The following is a 20,177-nucleotide window of genomic DNA, read 5'->3' as shown; positions in this document are numbered from 1 at the left end:
CGCGGGGCGGGAGCGGCAGGGGAGCGCCGCCGCCTCGCGGAGGCCGCGCCGGGGCGGCCCGGGCGGAGCGGGCGGAGCGGGCAGGGCCCGGGCGGAGCGGGCAGGGCAGAGCGGGCAGGGCCCGGGCGGAGCGGGCAGGGAGCGGGCAGGGCCCGGGCGGAGCGGGCAGGGCCCGGGCGGAGCGGGCAGGGCAGAGCGGGCAGGGCCCGGGCGGAGCGGGCAGGGCCCCGGGCGGCCCGGGCAGAGCGGGCAGAGCGGGCGGAGCGGGCAGGGCCCGGGCGGAGCGGGCAGGGAGCGGGCAGGGAGCGGGCGGAGCGGGCAGGGAGCGGGCAGGGCCCGGGCGGAGCGGGCAGGGCCCGGGCGGAGCGGGCAGGGAGCGGGCAGGGCCCGGGCGGAGCGGGCAGGCCCCGCGCAGCGCAGCGCCCGCCTCTCCCAGCGAGAACCGGGGACCGCGGACGGCTCTGTGCTTTGGGTAAACTGGAGGGCCCGCAGGGCTTATCTGCGGCTTTGCGCCCGTTTTTTCGCCTGGTAACCCGCAGAAAAGCCTCAGTGCGTGCTGAGGGAGGGCCCCTGAGGAAGGCGGTGCTCGGACGCGGGGCGGGGTTCTTGGTGTGGCTCCAGGCGGCTGTGGGGCCGAACTGTGAAATTTAGGGGGGGTTTATTCCCCGTGTAGCTGAGGATGCCTAGGACCGCAGTTGTTGGCATGTCGGAGATGTCTGTAGAGGGATCCAAGGATTAGATCAGCGATGGGGCTCCCACGCAGAAAATGCTGTGTTTTCCCACTGAGCACAGCTGTAACTCCGTGAAGCGTTAGAGTAGTAAGGTGGCTTGAGCTGAGATACGTGTCTTTTAGCTAACAGGTATCATAGGTTGGATGCTTTGCCAGGGGTAGGAGGTCCCAGAGGTCCCTCTCTACCTCCCAACAGGTATTCCCGGGATTTGGCCAGCGTTGTGTCCCTCAGCCGGGGTCTAAGGCAGGGGACACCACACACGGCCGGGGGCCGATTCCTCCCCCAAACTGCCGGCATCAGTCACACCTCATAGAAAATTTGTCTTTCAGGTCTGCGGCGTTTCTGTTTTAAGATCCTCCCGTATCTTAGTTAGTGTCTTTTGATGGAGAGACGTCCAGCTCCCATCTGATTTACTCCCATGAGTGAATTATGAAGCATTTGACGCAGGAGTCCATACAGTGCATGAATGCCTCAAAGCCTGCCTCTGAACACGTGCACATGATATTAACATCGGTTCATCTTCAGCAGCACACCTTTTCTCCTGCTCCTCTTGTTTTCCAGTTGGTGGTAAAACAATTCATTGGATCCTTTTACCACGTTTGAAAGGCAAACTCCCTTTGCAATGTAAATAACAAAAATAAAGATAAAATCCCTTTGTAGCTGTTCCTAGAAAAGTTTCAGTGCTGCTTGTACTGCATAACACTGTACTTCCTCTCCCCCCCACCCAAGTAACCACATTTTTACTTTGTCTTTTATGTTTCAAGAGTAGCTGTCTTTAGAAGGATGTTGAGGCAGGGAAACGTCCTGTAATTGTTGTATCAGCTGCATACACCCTGCAGGGCTGTGATGCTTAAGGGTGTTGACTGCAATCCCTCAGCAGGACCTGGCTGTGTCAGGAGGAAATCTGTGTTTGTTCCATTCCTCCATGTGTGCTCATATCCTTGGGACAGGTGCTGAGTGTGCAGTCTGTGTTCTCCAGCAGATACCTTGGACTGAATCAGTGGGAAAGTCAGCAGATACCTTGGACTGGATCAATGGGAAAGCCAGCACTGCCAGGATTCTTTGCCTTTCAGTGTAAATAGCATTATATAACATAAACTGGAGAAGAGAAGAAGCCTGTCTGACCCATTCCTCTGCCTCTCTCATATGGATATGAAACTCTGGTTGAATTCTTTCATGGCAGGCTACGAGGATCAGCAGAATAGTTTTTCTGGGCCTTGACTGTTTGTGTCAGTGTAGGTACTTAAACAGAAATGCATGCTAAAATTCACAGATCCATATACAATCTCTTAATGGGAGAGTGTCTCTATAATATAGCAAGACTTTTATAATCTTTTGTATTTCCAAAAATTAAAAAGGAATCTCGACTGGTTTATAAGGCATCTTCATTTTCAAGTGGGAGATAGAGTGACATAGAAACAAAATTACCTGCCTGAGGGCACACAGTACATCAGATCAGAGAGGCAAGACTGTAATAGAGAACTGTTTGGTTTTCATTTTTGCCAGTAGGTCCCATTGCCATTGAATATGGCTTTTCATCAGCACCAGTGTGTTGCCTCCCCATTTCTCTCTCAACACTTATTGACTGCAGAGGAAGCTGGGTCTTACTGTAACTTGGAAATTTCACTTTCTAGCCATAATGTTGTGTTTTTCTACGTTTCAAAGTTCCTGTGAAACAGTTTCTTAAAAATGTGTAATTGTAGTGTTCCTTTTACATTCTTTTTCTGTTATTTTTCTGTGCAGCTTCCCTGAATCTTTCCACCATGAAACAGCTGCCTGGAGAGACAATTCGGCTCCTTTCAAGTTCTCAGGTGATTACTTCAGTTGTCAGTGTGGTAAAGGAGCTGATAGAAAATTCCTTGGATGCCAGTGCTACAGGCATTGATATTAAACTGGTAAGTCTTTGTCTCAGAAGGAATTTGATATAGACTAAGAAGAAAAGAAAATTGTTCTATTGCAAATGTGTTTTTTTAGGCTATTATGGTTTGGGGAATGGCGATGATTTTTATATATTTATATGCATGTATTTTTACCTCGAGTAAAAATGGTACAAAATTAGTTTCCATTTGTGTTTCTGAGGCCCTGCTGTGAAACAGTAAGGCATATTTGTGCTTTTGAGTGTATCATGGGGAAAAAATTGTCAGCTTTCTTAATCCCCCTTTTCCTACTTAAAATTTATGTTTTCTGAGTAATAGCCAGTTTTAAAAGATGGTGGACTTATGTTTGCTGTTAGGCTGACATATTCTCATTACAAGGGATTGTAAGAAAGGTGAAAATGGAGACTATGGAAAAGCTTAGTGGCCATTCAAAACAAAAGCTATAACATAAATGTTTTTGTTATGGTTTTGTAATACAAATCACCACCCTGTCTCTAATTACATGGTGAACTCTGGCTGCTTCTAACTCTTTATAAGCTGTTCAAAAAAGTTGATATGTCATTCAATGATAGTTTCTGACAATAGAAAATACCACTTTTAATAAAGAATTTAAGCGTTTTTTCCCTCAACAAATTGGATAAAATGGGTAGCTGGTCAGCTTCTCTTGATATCCTATTTCTGCTTTTGCAGTATTTTGTCAGCAGCTGTATAGTAGCAGTATCCCCTGCTTAGTAAGAAAGAAGTGTTACTATATCCTGTAGAAATGTATGTATTCAGAATTGATCCAATTCCCTTTCTCCAAATAACAGTGAATGTGTGGGATATTCTTGAATTAAGACAAATACTCTTGTCTAATTGAATTAGACAAATGCTTTTAACTAGGAGGGCAATTCAGTTTCTCCTTGTTTCTTTGACCATGTCTGCTCTATTTTCTGAATGAGCCTAGAGTTGTTCAATCTGAGAATGCTTTCCTGTAGACACCAAGGAACATGTTTGTTACTGCTTTGAGTGACCTGAAGATGTTCTGTCTTTGCTGTGGTCTCTCATAATCTCTGTCTTCTCAATATTTAGATTGCAGAGCATCTTGCTTCTTGAGTAACTCCCAAGTGAGTAGTGTGTACACAGTTGTGGGGGTAAAGGGTGTTAGGATCAGGTCCTGGGAGCTGATCAGTAACTGCAAGAAGTGAACAGAAGGGTTTTGGAGTGTTCCAGAATGGTTGGAACAAACCTTGCCGAGGAGAGAGTCTTCTAACTACTGTGGGTTTCACAGCACAGTAACCAGCTTTGTCCCAGATCAATTAAAAAGAGCATTTTTGACCTTTTTCAGTGCATGAGTCATCTACACTACTCTTACATTCCCATGTCAGTCCAGCCCAATCCAAAACACTGTAGTTCCAAACAAACAAACCTGGCTTTACGCAAGTTGTCAGCGATTGACAGAAATTTGGTGGTTGTTCTTCTGTGGGTAATAGAGGAGAAGAAAATGCCTACACTCTGTATAACTCTAAAGCAATGGATTTTTTTCTGGGATTTTTAATGGAAATTAAAATAACTCTTACCATGTAATAGAGGTCAATGACCATATTAATTCTGGATTAGTTCAAAAGTGTAACAGAGAAGAGAAACTTTGAAGTTCCATTTTACAGCTTGATGAGTTTTGCCTGAAACTGCAGCATTTTTATTGTTTTAATCTTTTTCAGATGGAATAGGAAGGCATAGTTTATCCAATTTGACTGAACAAAGATAACAATTCCTTTTTGACAGACAGACAGGAATTAACCTGAAGATGGAATGGGTCTCAGAGTCATGGCAGTGGTGAACTGTAGCGGGAAGCTTTGGCTGGTGTGTCAGTCTTGATTGACCATAGGTGATGTTATTTGGCATCTTTGCATTGTGTTTCAAAACTGATTCATACTGATTGGCATCAGTGACCTGGCAGAGCAACTAAAACATTTCATGGGTTCATAACCTCAGTAAGATTCAGCTCATGGAGGAAGCTGTTACAAAATACAAAGTTTAAGCATTGTAATATTTCTATAAAACATGCACAAGTAAAAATGAATAAGTGTAGAAGAGAAATAGTGAATCATTTATGTAACATTTTGATTCAGGATAAATTTCACTTTTCTTAAGCAACTAACTGGTCAGAAAGTAAAAACTAGGATGGAAAATAGGGGCTCATTTTAAAATTCTCAAACCTTTCATTAGCACATAAAGCAGCAGTATATATATATATATATATATATATATATATATATATATATATATATATGCCTTTTATGCTCAGTTGAGGTGTATTGCTTTGTTTGGTTTTACTGCCCAGTAGGAGCCTGACTCAAACATGAGCAAAAGCATTGTTTTTTCGCCTGAAGACAGCTTTTGCACCATTCATTACAACAGAAAGTGAAATGTACCCGTATTTCTGTTGTTTTTTGTGTATTGTGGTTCTGAGCCTATTTTAGAGTCTTTCGATGTTTCCTAAATCAGATTATGTGTGATTGCAGATGGTTTCTTCAGATACCTTTTGTTTTTGATTACATCATTTTTTTTACTTCAAGAAATAACCCTGTGAGTACATTATATTTTCTCATAACTGTTTTCAGAATAGGCCCAGGTGGGACAGCAAAGTTTGTTCTGTTTAATCAACCTGCCTTCAGTTGTCAGCCATCACATGCTCTGTCCAGCATCAGTGGTGGCAGCCAGTGTTTTAATATATTCTTTCTAAGCAAAACTAGTTTTAAAGTCCCCTAGACGGGGACACACTACAGCACATTTTTTTGTGTGTTGCATCATAATCTTTTCAAAGAGCCATCTTGCTTCTGTGAAAGAAGCTTAGTTAGTGATCCTGCAGCTCTGATTACTTTCTCCTCCTGCTTTGTAGTTCCTCTGGGTGCTGCTCACTAGTGCAGACTATAATGTAGATGGAAAGAATAATTTTTTCCTGCATTTGTTTGAGATGTTACAGAACCTAAATTTCATCTTTTATTTAGCTATTGTAAATATCTAGGTTTCAGAGTTTTACCCTATTTATGCTGGTGCTTACTGGAATGACATATTTAAATTGGAATTCAGTAAAATATCCATTGTATGTATGTAAAGGTAAATCACAAAGATTGAACTTTGCTTCCCTGAAGACTGTTTTAAAAGAGCCTCTGGAAACCTTTACTTCTTTTTGTAAAATACTGTATCTCTTTATAAGCTTTCTTATTACCCTTAGAATTCATGCCTTACTCCACATTAGAATTTCATCTTCTGTGTACTGAGCTTGGAAAACAGAACTTAGAAAATGTAATGGAATCACATCAATCAAAATTGAAACTGAAAATGGTGTGAAGTGAGGGTCCACTAAATTAATGGATGCAGAGCTGCATTCCAGTGACTTCAAAAAAATTGATACCAAATAGGTAAGAGAGGAAAAGAGGTGAAAAATCTTCAGCTTTCCATCTATAGGTCTCCTTTTGAGCTTAGGTTTTGCTGTTTCCAAATCACAGGAGATGAATTATGTTATTTAACTGTTATCTTAACATGGTGTATTTTAAATTTTCTTCTTTTTTCCTTAAACAGTGACATTTAATGGTTGCTCAGTTGCTCCAAACAGGCAAAGTTTCCACTTTTGTATGGATAGTTAGAAGCTGTAATCTTAGCTGCTTCAAAATTACATCTTAATTAGTGTGGTTGTTTTACTGCTCCTTTGTGTTTTGTTCTTTTTTTAGGAGAATTATGGGTTTAGCAAAATAGAAGTAAGAGACAATGGCAGTGGAATTAAGGTTGATGATGTTCCAGTTATGGCAATTAAACACTACACCTCAAAAATCAGCTCTTCTGAGGACCTTGAAAGGCTGACAACATATGGTTTCCGCGGGGAAGCTTTGGGCTCGATTTGCAGCATATCAGAAGTGAGCACTTGAAATAAATGTGGAGCCTTTGTGTTACAATTTTTTCTTGTCTGTATGTGATCATGAAAGTTTTATTCTGTGCAAAGAGTTTAAATGTTTCAGCAACTTGCCAGGGATATGCTTGTGTATGCTGCTTTTCTCCCCAACCCCAGAAGCCGTGTCATGCGGATTTCTTGTTTGTGTCAGTCCTGCCTTTCTGTCGCACAGGTCACAGCCGGCCTCTGTTTATTTTGCTCAGTCAGAACAGGTAACAGGTGGATTGTGTTGTATTCTCTTTCCTTTTGTGTCCAGGAGTATCATGTCAAAAAGTATGGCTGCTTGAATTAGGGTAAATCAAGAGAGGGGCAGCAGGTGATGGCCAGGAGAAGTAATTTTGGGGAACTGCTGGCCTACATAACCACCATTTCAGAAATTATTTCTGCCTTGTTATCTAGGTGATCAGCAGATATGGGATCTTGCTGAGCTCCTTATTGCTCTTTGACATGTATGTGACTGCAATTGCACAAACTTTGTCCCTATGAGGAAACAGGAACCTGCTGCCTGACCTATCTGAGTCTGGGCCATATGTTTGTATTAAGAGGATTGGCAGTGTACTGGCATTTGAGACTTAACTTGTTGGCTAAAAGTAAATATGTTTGTTCAAAACCATCTGAAAAGTGTTCAGGCTGCTAAAGGCACAGCATCTGCCAGATCTCTTGTGCTCGCCCTTTCTGAATTCATGCTGCACCAAGGTCAAGTTCTGGGTGCAGGTCTGCTAAGGATTATTAGATCATGCAGGAAGATACCCATGCCTGTGTCTGGTTGGAACCATCAGCTGCTGAGGTCAGGAGAGATGATGTTACAGCTTCACTCCTTGGTACCTTGGGCTGCATTCACATTGCAGTAAGCAGGAGTGGGTTGTGTATTTGGATGGAGATTTCCAAAGATGCTTTCAAAAGTGTTGGTGTTTTGATAGATGATGATAGACCTCAATCATTGGTTCATTCTAATGAGCTCTTGGAGCAGAATGCCATCTGTTCAGAGCTTCTAATCAGCTCTATGGAACGTTTCATAAGAGATGGGAGGTGGCCTGAGTGTATAAAGTGCTTTAATAAGTACTACTCCTTGTATCAGTAATTATGTTAATTAACACTCCTGGCATTAATTGTGTTCTGCCTACCCAAACAGCCCCCTGAAATTTCAGTTTGAAGATACTTTGCTATTGGCCCTTAAGTATGTCTGTAATACTGTAATTCCCAGTTAATCAATTATTGTTTTTCTCTCCAGTGGCATGACTGAATGCTGAATGATTCATGTGAGACGCTAAAATAAACCAAAATATCCTGAAACTCTGTGTGTGTTAAACTTTACCTTCCAGGCGGTTAAAGGGCAATGGTTCTGTTATTCACAGTGCTGGTAACTGAACTCTGATTTATGACTGCTCTTGCTAAATCAATCTGTGAATTACCTTAATAGCTTACAAAACTTGCTATAACTGATTGCCAGATATGTTTAGGTGTGGAAAGATAATATATTGATTGTTTGAGAGTAGTCTTTAAGTTTGTGGAATCTCACATGAGTTTAAGTTGTCACAGCGTGTTTGTCTCACAGATGGTAAAAATGCAGAACTGTCAATTAATAAAGTTTATTTAATCTGTGCTAGAATAGAAAATAGAGCACTGTGTGTTGTAGGTAGTAGGAATTGTTGTGCTTTGTGAATCAATGTGATAGAAATACTTTTAGCTAAATGGCAGGAAACATGCAGAATAATGCTGAGTGTTTCTGTGCCTGTAAGAAATACCTGTTCAAGAAAAATTTTATAAACTAATTAAATGTAATTATGGTGACTAAAGTAATACAGTGGTGTGGTGAGTGTGGTAGCAAAGCTTATCTAAGCTCATACTGAACTTTGTCTATCCCTGATTAACATAGGTTTTTTTAAAATCACTCTCTTCAGGTTTTGGTCACAACAAAGACAGCTGCTGATGATTTCAGCATTCAGTATGCTTTGGATAGCAATGGACATGTAACCTCTCAAAAGCCTTCCCATCTTGGGCAAGGTAGGCTATCACTGTTCTGGTGTTGCAAGGTGACAGATGTATTTTGTGTTTCTCTGAGGCTCTATCTGATGTTGAAATACCTGTTGGGTACTTAGAGGCTGAGTATGAAATCTTTGCAGCTGTAAACGTTTCTTGCCTTGTGTCTGTCAGCTGAGAATGTGTTGTCATAGCATAAGAAATTATAAGTCTTGGAAGTTGTTCTAGATTGTAATTATAAACTAGTTTCTCCTTCTCTGACTCACTTCTTCAAGCTGACAGTGGAAATAAAACCCGTAAAAATTAAATTCTCCAAGTTTGTGTAAGTATATGAAAAATCTCTTCGGGACCAAAGTAAAGTTTCTGGATGTAGCAAAATCCTTGCTTAAAGGAGGAAGAATAAATTCCTATGTATGCCCTGCTGCCATACATAGGAATTGCTGGAAGCAGCATGACTGTAGGACCAGGCAGAGTCACAGTTCTTTCTAACCTGCAGGTAAGGTGTCTACCTAATTTTTACTAAGGATTCATTTTAAGATTTAGCCTATAGAGTGTTTTCCACAGCTGGAAAGCCTGCAGGTTTTAATGCCTTTTCTTTCATTGAAATTGTTGAATTCTCTCACGTATTTAATGCTTTGCAATATCCTTATGGGCTAGGAATTTACGTGGTTGTGTTGGTAGATGAATATTCCTCATCCTACTGTGTACTGTACCTTGATCAGAGGTATTTGGAGCTTCAGGTACTACTCTAAAGCAAATGTTTGTGAAGGCCCTTAATGAAGCACAGCGTTCCTTTGCCTCCAGATATGTGTGATTAGATTCTAGTCTGTTAATTAATCATTTTGCTAATGGAGGCTAACTTATGCATTGAGAGAGTCTTCAGCTTTGTTTACTGCTGATTCTTGCTATTGTTAGTGTGTATGAAAGAAAGCTTAATACTGCAGTCACAACTCTAAATAAAGGAGAAAGAATCAAAAGTCTTGAGATACCTTTTGTGGGGGGATGACTGCTAATTTGGTGCATTTCTTCTCATGCTAATAACCTGATTTAGTGCAGCAGCATGCAAACATGTCTGTTTAAGTAAAAATAGTTTCCTCAATATCCAGTCAGTGATTAGCTTTCAGTGTAAATTTCTACTTTATTTTTTATCACCTTCTTGCAGGTACTACAGTAACAGTCCTAAATTTGTTTAAGAATCTTCCTGTAAGAAAGCAGTTTTACTCAACAAACAGAAAATGTAAGGAAGAACTGAAAAAAGTCCAAGATCTACTGACAGCATATGGTATCATAAAACCAGACCTGAGGATAACATTAACACATAATAAGGTAATAATGAGGTTTTTTCTGTCAGCTATGTTAAGAATCAGGTTCTGATGAATCCATGCAATTCATGTAGTACTTGCACAAAATCTTTCATTTCTAAAATTTTTATTTCATCATAGCTTTGTTTTGGTCTTCCACTTACTTTCTTCTTTCATAGGTGTATATTTATAATGGCTACAGATTTTGATGTTAAACTCCTAAAACTCAGGCTCAGGTGTTTTTGGTCTCTTGCAACAGATGCCTGGTTAGATATATGAAGTATAAAAATTATTTTACATGCTAGTGGTTGATAAAGATGGTGGTGATGTTTTGCAAAACAAGAAGTGAGACCTTACTAGACCACAGGACCTGACAAAGTATTAACCAAAGCCACCTGAAAAAACTTGCAAAACTTATTATTTTAGACTGCCTACCTGGATAGAAGCTATAGTTCATACAGGCAGCTTGCTGTATTCTGAATCATAAGAGCTCAGTACATAATAATGATTTTATTTTAGAAGGCTGGAAAGTTCAAAACAGTTTGTGTCATTGGTGTAAGAACATGTTATAACAACAATATTTAGTTGAGCTACTTGCTCTTGTTTAAACTTGGGAGGATGAATGCAGGGGTTACTTGGTGGTTACTTTGACTTCACTGCATACTGAATGGTAATTCTATATCACAGCTACAGAAATGACATGTTGAGCAGTTCCCCTTAACCTGACACAAATTTAACATAATATATATATTTCATTGGCTGTACCCCAGCTTTTTACACCTCCGAGAGGGAGGCTGTGCTAATAAACTTCCAAGTTGCCACAAAGTAGAGAGTGACATCTCGTGGCCAGATCCCTCAGTAATTCTGTTTCTGTTCTAAAATAATGCTGTTTGTTGGTATTTGTCACATTCATTGAGAATTGATCAGTTACCCCATCAATCAACATTCACACTTCAGTTCCTTTGCAGTGGGAGTACAAAAATGCACTGTACTTTTCTGAAATGACAGCAGATTTCTCTTCCTCTTCTGGACTTGTTTAACATGCTTTGATTTTATTTATGTATGCATTTTTAAATATCATTGTGTAGATACTGTGAAAAACTAAAGCTGGCTACAGAATTAGTATTTTAAGGCTGAGAAAGAGTAGCTACTTGCAGTCTTACTTCATTGAGATCACTGACAATTTGAAACCAGACATCTTGTGGGGTATCTGCCCCAAAGATTGTATTGAGCTCCTTGACATATCTACCAGTGGCTCACAATACTGATGTTGGTCAATAAAACTAATTTTGTCTTCTTGGTGATCTGTTTTTGCCCTCTTCAACAAGTCACAAATGCTGTTTTCTTTATTGTATTTTGATTTCATCCCTTTGATCAAACTATTGAGTATCTTGTGGTGTTTTTACTCTACTTATTTTAATAGAGTGGCAGTAAGGTCCAAGAAGGTGATTACATGTATTTTTCCCAACACTCCTTCCAAAAACGGTGTGAAGGGTGGCATGATAGTCGCCATTGCACACTGGAGTTTTTTTGAACCTCACTTATTAGCTTCAGAGGTACATTCTTCAATACCCAATTTTAGGGATTACATGAATGGATTAAAAAGTTCCATTCATTGCAATGACAGAGGTGGTGCTGATTTTTGGTACTCTTCATTTTTCACTGCTAGCCTTTTGTTCATTTAATTTATTTTTTAAAAAGAGGAAAAGAAGTGAGAAAGTGCTCAAATGTTTCATCACAAGAGGTCGCTCAGGAGCCATTGCTGAGACAGGAAAATTAAAGGCTAAGTAGACAGAAAGTGTGGTCTTTCTGTGTGTGTGGAGGTGCTTTAAAATAGTCTGAAAGTTAAAAACTGAACTGGACTTCATAAAATTTGAATTAAGATTCCTGTTTTTCTACTGCCATTGGCATTCTGTGCAAACTGAAATGTCACCTGTTGTATCACACCTTTTAAAAGATTTGAAATTCTGAATTTTCAGTGTGTAGCAACTTGCAGTAGGTCAATGGTGCATTTGTTTTACTTTATTACAGAATGTGAACATCCTTTATTTCTTTTGCCTTTATATGCTAAATATTGTTGTCATTACAATTGCTAATTTGGATCAGGAAAGTGTTTTTTTCCATACAGACACTACAGCATATTTGTGCTATAGTAATACTCTGCTGAATAGTGTTCTTGGTGATTTTATTTGTGTATGTGTTATATTTTTGTAAGAAATGTACTAGGAGAAAGAATCAACTTCTTAGAATAGCTTTATTTTTTATGTAGCTCATAGATAATGTGCTCATTTAAAAGACAAATTGTATATGCAGTTATTCAGAGGACTTAGAATCCCAAATTCTTGAGGCTGAACCAGCACTTTCTGTTGCAATGGAAGAAGATACACGTTGAGGGTACAATCAGGTTCCTGGGCTTAAAAGGGCAAGAAGATAGCAGAGATGAGCTATTACAGAAGGAGACAAGGAAAGATGTATTGAAAGACTAGAAAAGATAGTAAGTGAAAAAAGGGTAAATAAAAATGTATTCAAGGAAGTTTTTAAAATAAATTACAAAATCGATACTTTTTTTAAAAAAGCCACACCAGAAAACAAAGCTAAAAACAACCCTCCCCCAGAAAAACCAAATCCCTCCAGTTTTTAATCCTGTATGTTATATGAAGTTGAAGGAAAATAGTGGGTTGTATGAGGTTTGAGCAACTGGTCTTGAGAAACCTGCCCATGGCTGGGGAATTGGACCCAGATGATCTGCAAGGTCCCTTCAACCCAGACCATTTTGTGATTCTGTGAAAGCATAGCCCTGGCTTTACTGGGGAAGAATGCAGTAATGCTGAAGCTGACATAAAGTATCTGAGGTTAGGCATCTGAAGATGGTTGCCTGATTGATTCCAGCAGAAACTTATTTTGGCAAGTCAGGGCTCTTACTGAGCTGTTGAAATATAGATGGTTTTAGGATGCATGCTACATTGCATGTTGAATTTCCACCGTATCTGATTGAATTTTTTCAAGAAGTGTGTGTCTTAGGCTTTTGAATCAAATTCCCAGAAACTTTTTCTTCTTCCTATGTTTTATGCCTGTGTTATTTTGGAAAATACTGATTGCCATTAAGTGTGGTTCTTCACAGAAAAGAAATAAGACAATTCTCTTCCAGCCTTTGGTTGATTTTTAATGGATAAGAAAATAGATATTCTGTATTCCTCCACAGATTTATTTATTGTGGACTTTCTATCAGTGCCTTTCCAAGATAGGAAACACTCAATTGCTCTTTCTGCTCAGAATGTTTTGTTTGCATTAGCAATAAATAATGAATCACTTTGCAGATCAACCCTTGAGGTACTATTCTATTTTGACAACTTGGATTAGCTAGTGCTCCTTCTTTTTATGAAGGTTTATCCTGCCAAGACATTCTTTGAATACTGATAATGTTGATCCTCTTGCCAGTATGGTTATGTTAGAAAGAGGTATTTTTCTTCTTTCATCACCATGTTCCTTGAAAGCATATTGAATAATGAGACAGCCAAATGGAAATAATTTACATGAGTATTCAGCAAGTTTATTTAAAGTTAATGTTATCTGAAGGCGTGTTAAGAACATTTCAAAGTCAGCTACTGCTTAAACTGCCTCAAACCCCTCAGCCCCAAATGCTGTGTTCTAGCAACCTGTGAGCTCTGGCTGTGTTTTACCCAAGGTGGTAAAACACAGCTTTTAGTAGTTCTAGCTCTTCTCTAGAACTGCAGTTTTAACACTCTTCTCAGTTTAATACCAGTAGTCCTCAGCTCAGTCTCTACAAACCACTTATGTTGAAGAAATACCCTTCTGTTTTGTAAGACTGATGATATGGAATGCTTTAATTTTGTTTCAGTTGCCTTTATTCCACAAATGCCAAAATGAGCAAGGACATCCAGTAACTATACCTATTTTAACAATATTAGATATAGTAGAGCCAAAAAAATTTCAGCAACAGATGGTTTAGATGGTGCCTATCAGCAAGTCATACTGTGCACAACTGGTCCCATGTCTTGTGCAAAGTATGGATGATCCATAAGTAGGCTCATTAAATTTTCCAGTTCCTGTTGAGGAAAACTTGGCATAAGTGAATTTTTTTTTCCAGTGTTTTTCACACATAACATTTGAAGCTTGGGCACATGCAGTTCTTCCTAAAACTGTTTCTTGTTTGTTTCTTAAGACTCACGAGTCAGAATTTTTGAATGCAAAGTCCATTTAAAAAGTCTTGTAACAAGTGTGGGTAGTAGTCTTCCCCAAAACCTCTTTCATTGGTGTTGTTGACTTGAAGGGTGACATCTTTGTTTTCTTTACGGTAAGTCTCCTCTATTTTCCAAAGTTGCATAATCTTAACTAATATGTTTGTATGAAATAATCCAAATCTACGAGTTTTTTTCTGTGTCCCTGTCCTCTGTAATAAGTGTGGATTTTTTGAGATTGAGTTTGTTAGGGTAAATTTACTATTTTTAACAATATCCATATACTTCACATTCATTCATTGCGATTCCAAACTCTGCTGTAGCTGCATGTTGAAAGGAAATCTGAAGTGAGCAGAAATAGCAGCACATAAACTCTATCTTGAGTTGGAAATGCTACTCTCTTTAATATAATGATGATGAATGAAATCCCTCCCTAATCTGTGTGTCTTAAAATATAAAGAGGAATTATAATTAAGACTCTGCAGTGCTCTGCAGCCAACATGCTTCCATTCTAACCTGGAATACAGTTTAGACTTTACTTCTATTCGTTGTTCAGTGGCTTTGCTGAGCAAGCCAAACAGAGAGTTAATTATGGTGTTTTTTTGTGCTGAGGACACCTGTCCACTAGGAAATGCGCTGAGACCCTCAACTCAATTTACATCAGCCAGAGAACAGCTGCCAGATGGTAACTACTTTTGGTCACTACCAACCTGGTTGAATTTGAACTGGTGACCCAGAGGTGAAATGCTTTATATCCTATTACTAATTCCTTGAGGTTTCCAGTTTCTCATCCATCACTTTTTACAAATGACAGCACAGTATATGTCAAAAATCTCAAAACAATTACTGTTTCACATATGCAGTGTGTTGTAGAATGTGAGATGTGCCTTTGCAAGGCTTTTGCACTCACGCTGTCATATTAAAAAGCTAAGAGGAAAAAAGGATGTTTCCAAAGCCACATGGGACTTTTCCCTCGTCTTTAGCAATGTACTTTGTCACTGTTATATATGTTATTTTTGTTAACTTCTGTTTTACAAAAGGCTTTTAAACCTCTCTTTATTTAAATAGAATTCACTGTGATGTTGTACAGTTTCTGAATCACAGTTTTGGATTGGATACTGGGTTTTGACAGTAATTTGATTGCTTAGGAGGCTTTATTTATTTATTATTCCTCCTGCTATGGAAATGGAATTCAATAGAATCTTAGAATATCTTGAGTTGGAAGGGGCCCACAGGGTTCATTGAGTCCAACTGCTGCCCTACATAGGATGCCCCAAGAATCCTACCATGTGCCTGAGAGTGTTGTCCAAATGCTTCCAGAACTCTGTCATGCTTGGTGCTGTGACCACAGGCATGGGGAGTCTGTTTCAGTGCCCAACCACCCTCTGGGGAAACAACCTTTTCATAGAATCTAAGGTTGGAAAAGACCTCCAAGAGCATCAGGTCCAGCCTTCGACCAAATACCACCATGCCCACTAAGCCACATTGTGAAGTGCCATAGTGAAGTCTGCTCAGTGTTTGAACACTCCCAGGGATGGTGACTCCACCACTTCCCAGGGGAGCCTGTTTCAATACCTAACCATTCTTGCAGTGAAGAAATTTTTCCTAACACCTAACCTGGACCTCCCTGGTGCACCTTGAGGCCATTTCCCCTTGTCTTGTTGCTGCTTGCCTGGGAAAAGAGCCTGACCCCTACCTGACTATGACCTCCTGTGAGGTACTGAGCAATAAGATTGCCTCTGAGCCTCCTTTTCTCCAGGCTAAACACCCTCAGCTCCCTCAGGCTCTCCTCATCACACTTGTGTTCTAGCTTCATTGTCTTTTTCTGGACACACTCCAGCACCTCCATGTCTTTTTTGTAGTGAGGGCCCAAGACTGCACACAGGGCTTGGGGTGTGGCCTCACCAGTGCTGAGTACAGAAAGACAATCACTGCCCTGGTCCTGCTGGCTACACTATTCCTGATAGAGGGCAGGATGCCATTGGTCTTCTTGGCTACACACTGGCCCATGCTCAGCTGCAGTCAACCAGCAGCTCCCGGTCCTTTTCCAGTGGGCACCTTAATAGCTTCTCTTCTCCCAGCCTGTAGTGCTGCAGGGGGTTGTGATCCAAGTTCAGGACCTGGCACTTCATCTTGGACTTCACACCATTGTCCTTGGCCCACCAGTTCAGCCTGTCCAGATCCTTCTGCAGAGCCTTCCTGCTCTCCAGCAGATCAACATTCCCCCCCAACTTGATGTTGCCTGCAAACTGGCTGAGGGTGCACTCAGTCCCCTTCTCCAGCTCATTGGAAAAGATGTTAAACAGGTCTGGCCCTGATTCTGAGCCCTGGAGAACACCAGTAGTGACCATTTGCCAACTGCATCTCATTCCATTCACTGCCACTCTCTGGGCCTGGCCATCCAGACAGAGTGCATCCAAAAAGAGTGTCTAAGCCATGGGCTTTCAGTTTCTCCATGAGAATGCTGTGAAAGACACGACTTTTCTGAAGTTAAGGTTATATCCACAGCCTTCCCCTTATCCACTATGTGGGTCACCTGGTCATAAGAGAAGATCAGGTTCTCTGAACACTTGTGGCTGAACATGTGTGATTAAAGCAATCAAAAAGCATATAAGTCTTAATAGTCTTTGGAATTCTTGAAAGGCTTTAAAGACAGGTGTTACCAGATGATCCTTGGCTCCTTGTAATATCTATTAGCTCCTCTCCTAAACTTACCTCCCAAATCCAAGCATTCTGCCACTGTGTCATGCTCAAGAAAGTCTTTCTGTTGAGAGGGTGCTCTCATGTCATGAAAGGGAAATTTGAGTGAGGAATACACTGGAATTTGTAGAATGAACTGTGCTGTGGAACATGACTGTCTTTCAGAAAATCCCCTCCATAGCTCTAATATGTGATGCCATGGGGTAGACAGGTATGTAGCTGCTTCTGATGAGGGGGAAAATGGTGCCTTGAGTTTCTGTACTGCATCTGTCCACTGGAATTGTCCCAGCATCACATATGAAATGGAGGGGGCAACTGATTCATTGGGGATGAGTATAAAATATCTAGGATAATAATTGATTAGTTGTTTAATTTTTTATAAGCTAAATTGAAAATTTTTTGTGATTTCTGTTTTCAAGTGCAGTTTATGTAAGGGTTCCCTTTTAGTCAGGTAACTTACTACTGGTTTTAAAACAGTACACCAGTTAAGACATGGAACTGAAAAACAGCAGCACTTTTCAAGGCTGGCATTCTTAAGAATGTGGAGAGGACTTCATGTTGATCAGTTTTGATCTTAGCAGATGGATTTTCTTCCACTGCAGAGAATATGCTGGAGCCCTTGGATCTGTGCATCATTAAGATGAAGTGGTTATCGGCATAGTATGGTATGATGTGGTTTTGTTTGTCTTGGGCTCAATTCAATCTTGGGGTATTGCTGCCTAGTTTTGTTCCTCTTTGTGTACGCTCATAAAAGGTGGGCAGCAATGCTTCCAATTGAAGCCTAATAAGCTATTAGGTTTTAAGTCAAGAAGCTAATGAATGTACTGGCCCAAAGAGTTATCTGCAGTGAGATCTCAGATGCCAGGGTGACAAGATTTTTGAAGCATGTAGCACAAAACTAGAGAGAGACTCTGAAATGAAGTTCTCTTCTAAAGAGCTAACTCAAGTTATGTTACCAGCCTACAGTTCTTGTACAACTGCTTGCTCAACTAGACTTTTACACCCCCAGACCTTATTACAGGGTGAATAGCATGTCATGAAATAAATAAAGAAAATTGGTGGAGTTTGGGTACTAAAAGTCTACTTTAAGTGCACCGCCATTATGTAGTAATAAGGTAAATTGAATGAGTTGGTGTAGCTCATTGCACCATAATTGTGCTGAAGTAGCCACAGTTGGAAACAGCATCCAGTCCCAGCTCTAATTGAGATTCTCCTTTTATCTGGGATTTCAGTCACTGTAGCTGCTGGTAGAAATTCTAAAATATGAAGGATAGTTAGGGATGCAGAGCAACTGCTTTTTTTTTCTCTCTGCGTTCTTCTTTGGGGTCTTTGAAGAAACAAATACTGAGCAACTCTTAATTCTCTCTAGTGTTGTATAGCAGGGTCCCCAGTAGGAAGAGGTTGCACACTCTTTTTCTGCACTTCACATATTTTTCAAGGAATCCTCCTGTACTATATGTATTCATCCTGAAATAAAAGATGCCTAGTCCGTGTATGCATGGAGTCATACAATCATTTATCTTGGAGTGTACATTGTCATACTCCACAAAAGTATGCCTGTGTCTTAGGGCTCCATGGGGTGGAGAAATAGGTGCACACACGCGCACACATCATTATCTTCTGCATATGTGCAATAGATTTTATATGTGTTAGGACATTTTGTAAGATCTGGATCATGCAATCCCCTTTAATGATAGAGAGAGGTGGAATATATTTGGCTAGCTCTTGCAGAATCTAAGATGGGCCATATGTAATAATATATCTTTGAGCAGGCTGTTTCTGCAGCGTCATCATACTGACTAGAGTCAGATTCTTCCTTGGCTCATCCTAGACACCCGCTTTATATGACCCAGAAAAAAATATGGGGGGTGTGTGAGAGGGGTGTATTTTTAGCTAAACTAAAGGGTATAAGCAAGGTTAAAAAAATAGGGTAATGCAGGAACCTCATGGCAACACTTTCCAAAATAAATGAAATGGAACAGGCATTGTTTCTCTGATATTTTTAATGCCTGTTGATACATCTGGAGAATCTAGAAAAATAATTTTATGTAAATTACCAGCCCTTCCAATGTTGTTGCTTCATAATGTGCAGTCAGAGCTAGAAATGGATGTATTAACTTCTATTCTGTCTTTATATAGTAGAAAAATTTAGGAGTTGCATGGCCTCTTCAGTTTGTGGCTGTAAATCAACCTGCAGTGGTAACTATTTCATAAAATTCTGTCTGTAGTACTGAGTGTCTGGTGAGTATATGACTATTAAAAAAACTAATCTGAACCTATTACAGTATCTACTTTAAGCAAGTTTGCATTTAATAAGTTCTTATTTTCCACAGCTTTGTTAAAACCACCTTACTCAAGTGATTTTTTTCAAAGTTCTGAGTGTTAGCCATTCTAGCAGGTCAAGTGGTATAATAACCTTGCATTAATCAGCAGCTAAGATTTATATCTGTACCTGCAGCATCACACTAGGATACTCGAAAATAAACAGCATGATGTTTATATTAGTCATAAACAAGTGTCTTTCTCAGTTTGGTCACATGCATTTAATTTAAAATACATCCAGTAAAGAAAAAATCACTTGGCACTTTCTGTTTCCATTTTAAGTAATCAGTTTTAAAATAGAAGCAGTACAGGATATGTTTTATAAGAGGAGCTATAAAGAAGAGGACAGATTCTTTCATCACTCCAGAATGTCTTTGAGGAGGCTTATAGCAGGTGTAGGGGAGAGAGGCTGAGGCAGCCCTGGGCTGTCCTTCACCTCTGCCTGCTCTGGAGCACAGGGGGGACTCCCTGCCAGAGCTGTGAACACCCAACCTGTGGCTCTCTTTACTCATTTCTCCTCCTCCCCTTTTTCTGTTCACTGTCCCCCACCAATATAAGTTGTGTTTTATGTTTGAGGGGTTCACTTCGCTGTAGAATAACCCAGCTGTGATCCAGCATGTGCAGAGGGCTGCCAGGCTTCTCTGTAGAGATGAATTGCATTCAGGCAGGACTAAAAAGCCTCACTTCACAAATGCTGCAGAATGTAGTGGAACTGGAAAATTAAAGATTTGGGTAATAGTTTAGGGTCAACAGTCTAAAAGCTTTACAATTCCACCTGTCCTGTAGGAAGGGAATATCATGTTCCAGAAGAACTGTTCTTCTGTGGAATTCCCCCCTGAAGGCCAGCAAATATTCCACTGGACAGGTGGAATTTTAAGGCTATGTATAGCATTTCTTGAGATGGGTGCTTGTATATTTTTTGCTCTCTCACCATCCTTTCACTTAACAGTATGTACTTGAATCCTGTGAGCTCATTTTGAATTTACTGGACACCTAGTACCTACTAAAAGTATACATTTCAACAGCACTATAACTTCCAGTTTAAAATGCAACATACTGCATTATCTTTCCTTTTGTATTTAAAGGAAAACGTTGAACACACTCAGGCAACTAACAGTAGCAAAAATGAAGTGGAC

The 20,177-nt window shown here is 40.2% G+C and overlaps 1 protein-coding gene across 13 annotated transcripts in view; it reads left to right on the top strand.

The window, feature by feature from the left end:
• Positions 1 to 20,177, top strand: part of PMS1 (PMS1 homolog 1, mismatch repair system component) — a 44,685-nt gene that overhangs the window by 349 nt on the left and 24,159 nt on the right. For 2 of the 13 annotated variants that reach the window (XM_021531397.3, XM_021531399.3), the window contains exons 2-5: positions 2,475 to 2,626; positions 6,322 to 6,504; positions 8,441 to 8,543; positions 9,682 to 9,845. In XM_021531397.3, the coding sequence (XP_021387072.3) occupies positions 2,495 to 2,626; positions 6,322 to 6,504; positions 8,441 to 8,543; positions 9,682 to 9,845 (582 nt within the window). In that variant the 5' untranslated portion in view covers positions 2,475 to 2,494. The other 11 variants (XM_085585290.1, XM_085585294.1, XM_085585291.1 and 8 more) reach the window with 11 other exon arrangements.

This window comes from Lonchura striata, chromosome 7 (assembly GCF_050655825.1).
Source record: "Lonchura striata isolate lonStrDom1 chromosome 7, ASM5065582v1, whole genome shotgun sequence".
Classification (NCBI taxonomy): Eukaryota; Metazoa; Chordata; class Aves; order Passeriformes; family Estrildidae; genus Lonchura; species Lonchura striata.
Note: the sequence above shows the minus strand (reverse complement) of the source record. Positions and strands in the feature narration are given on the sequence as shown.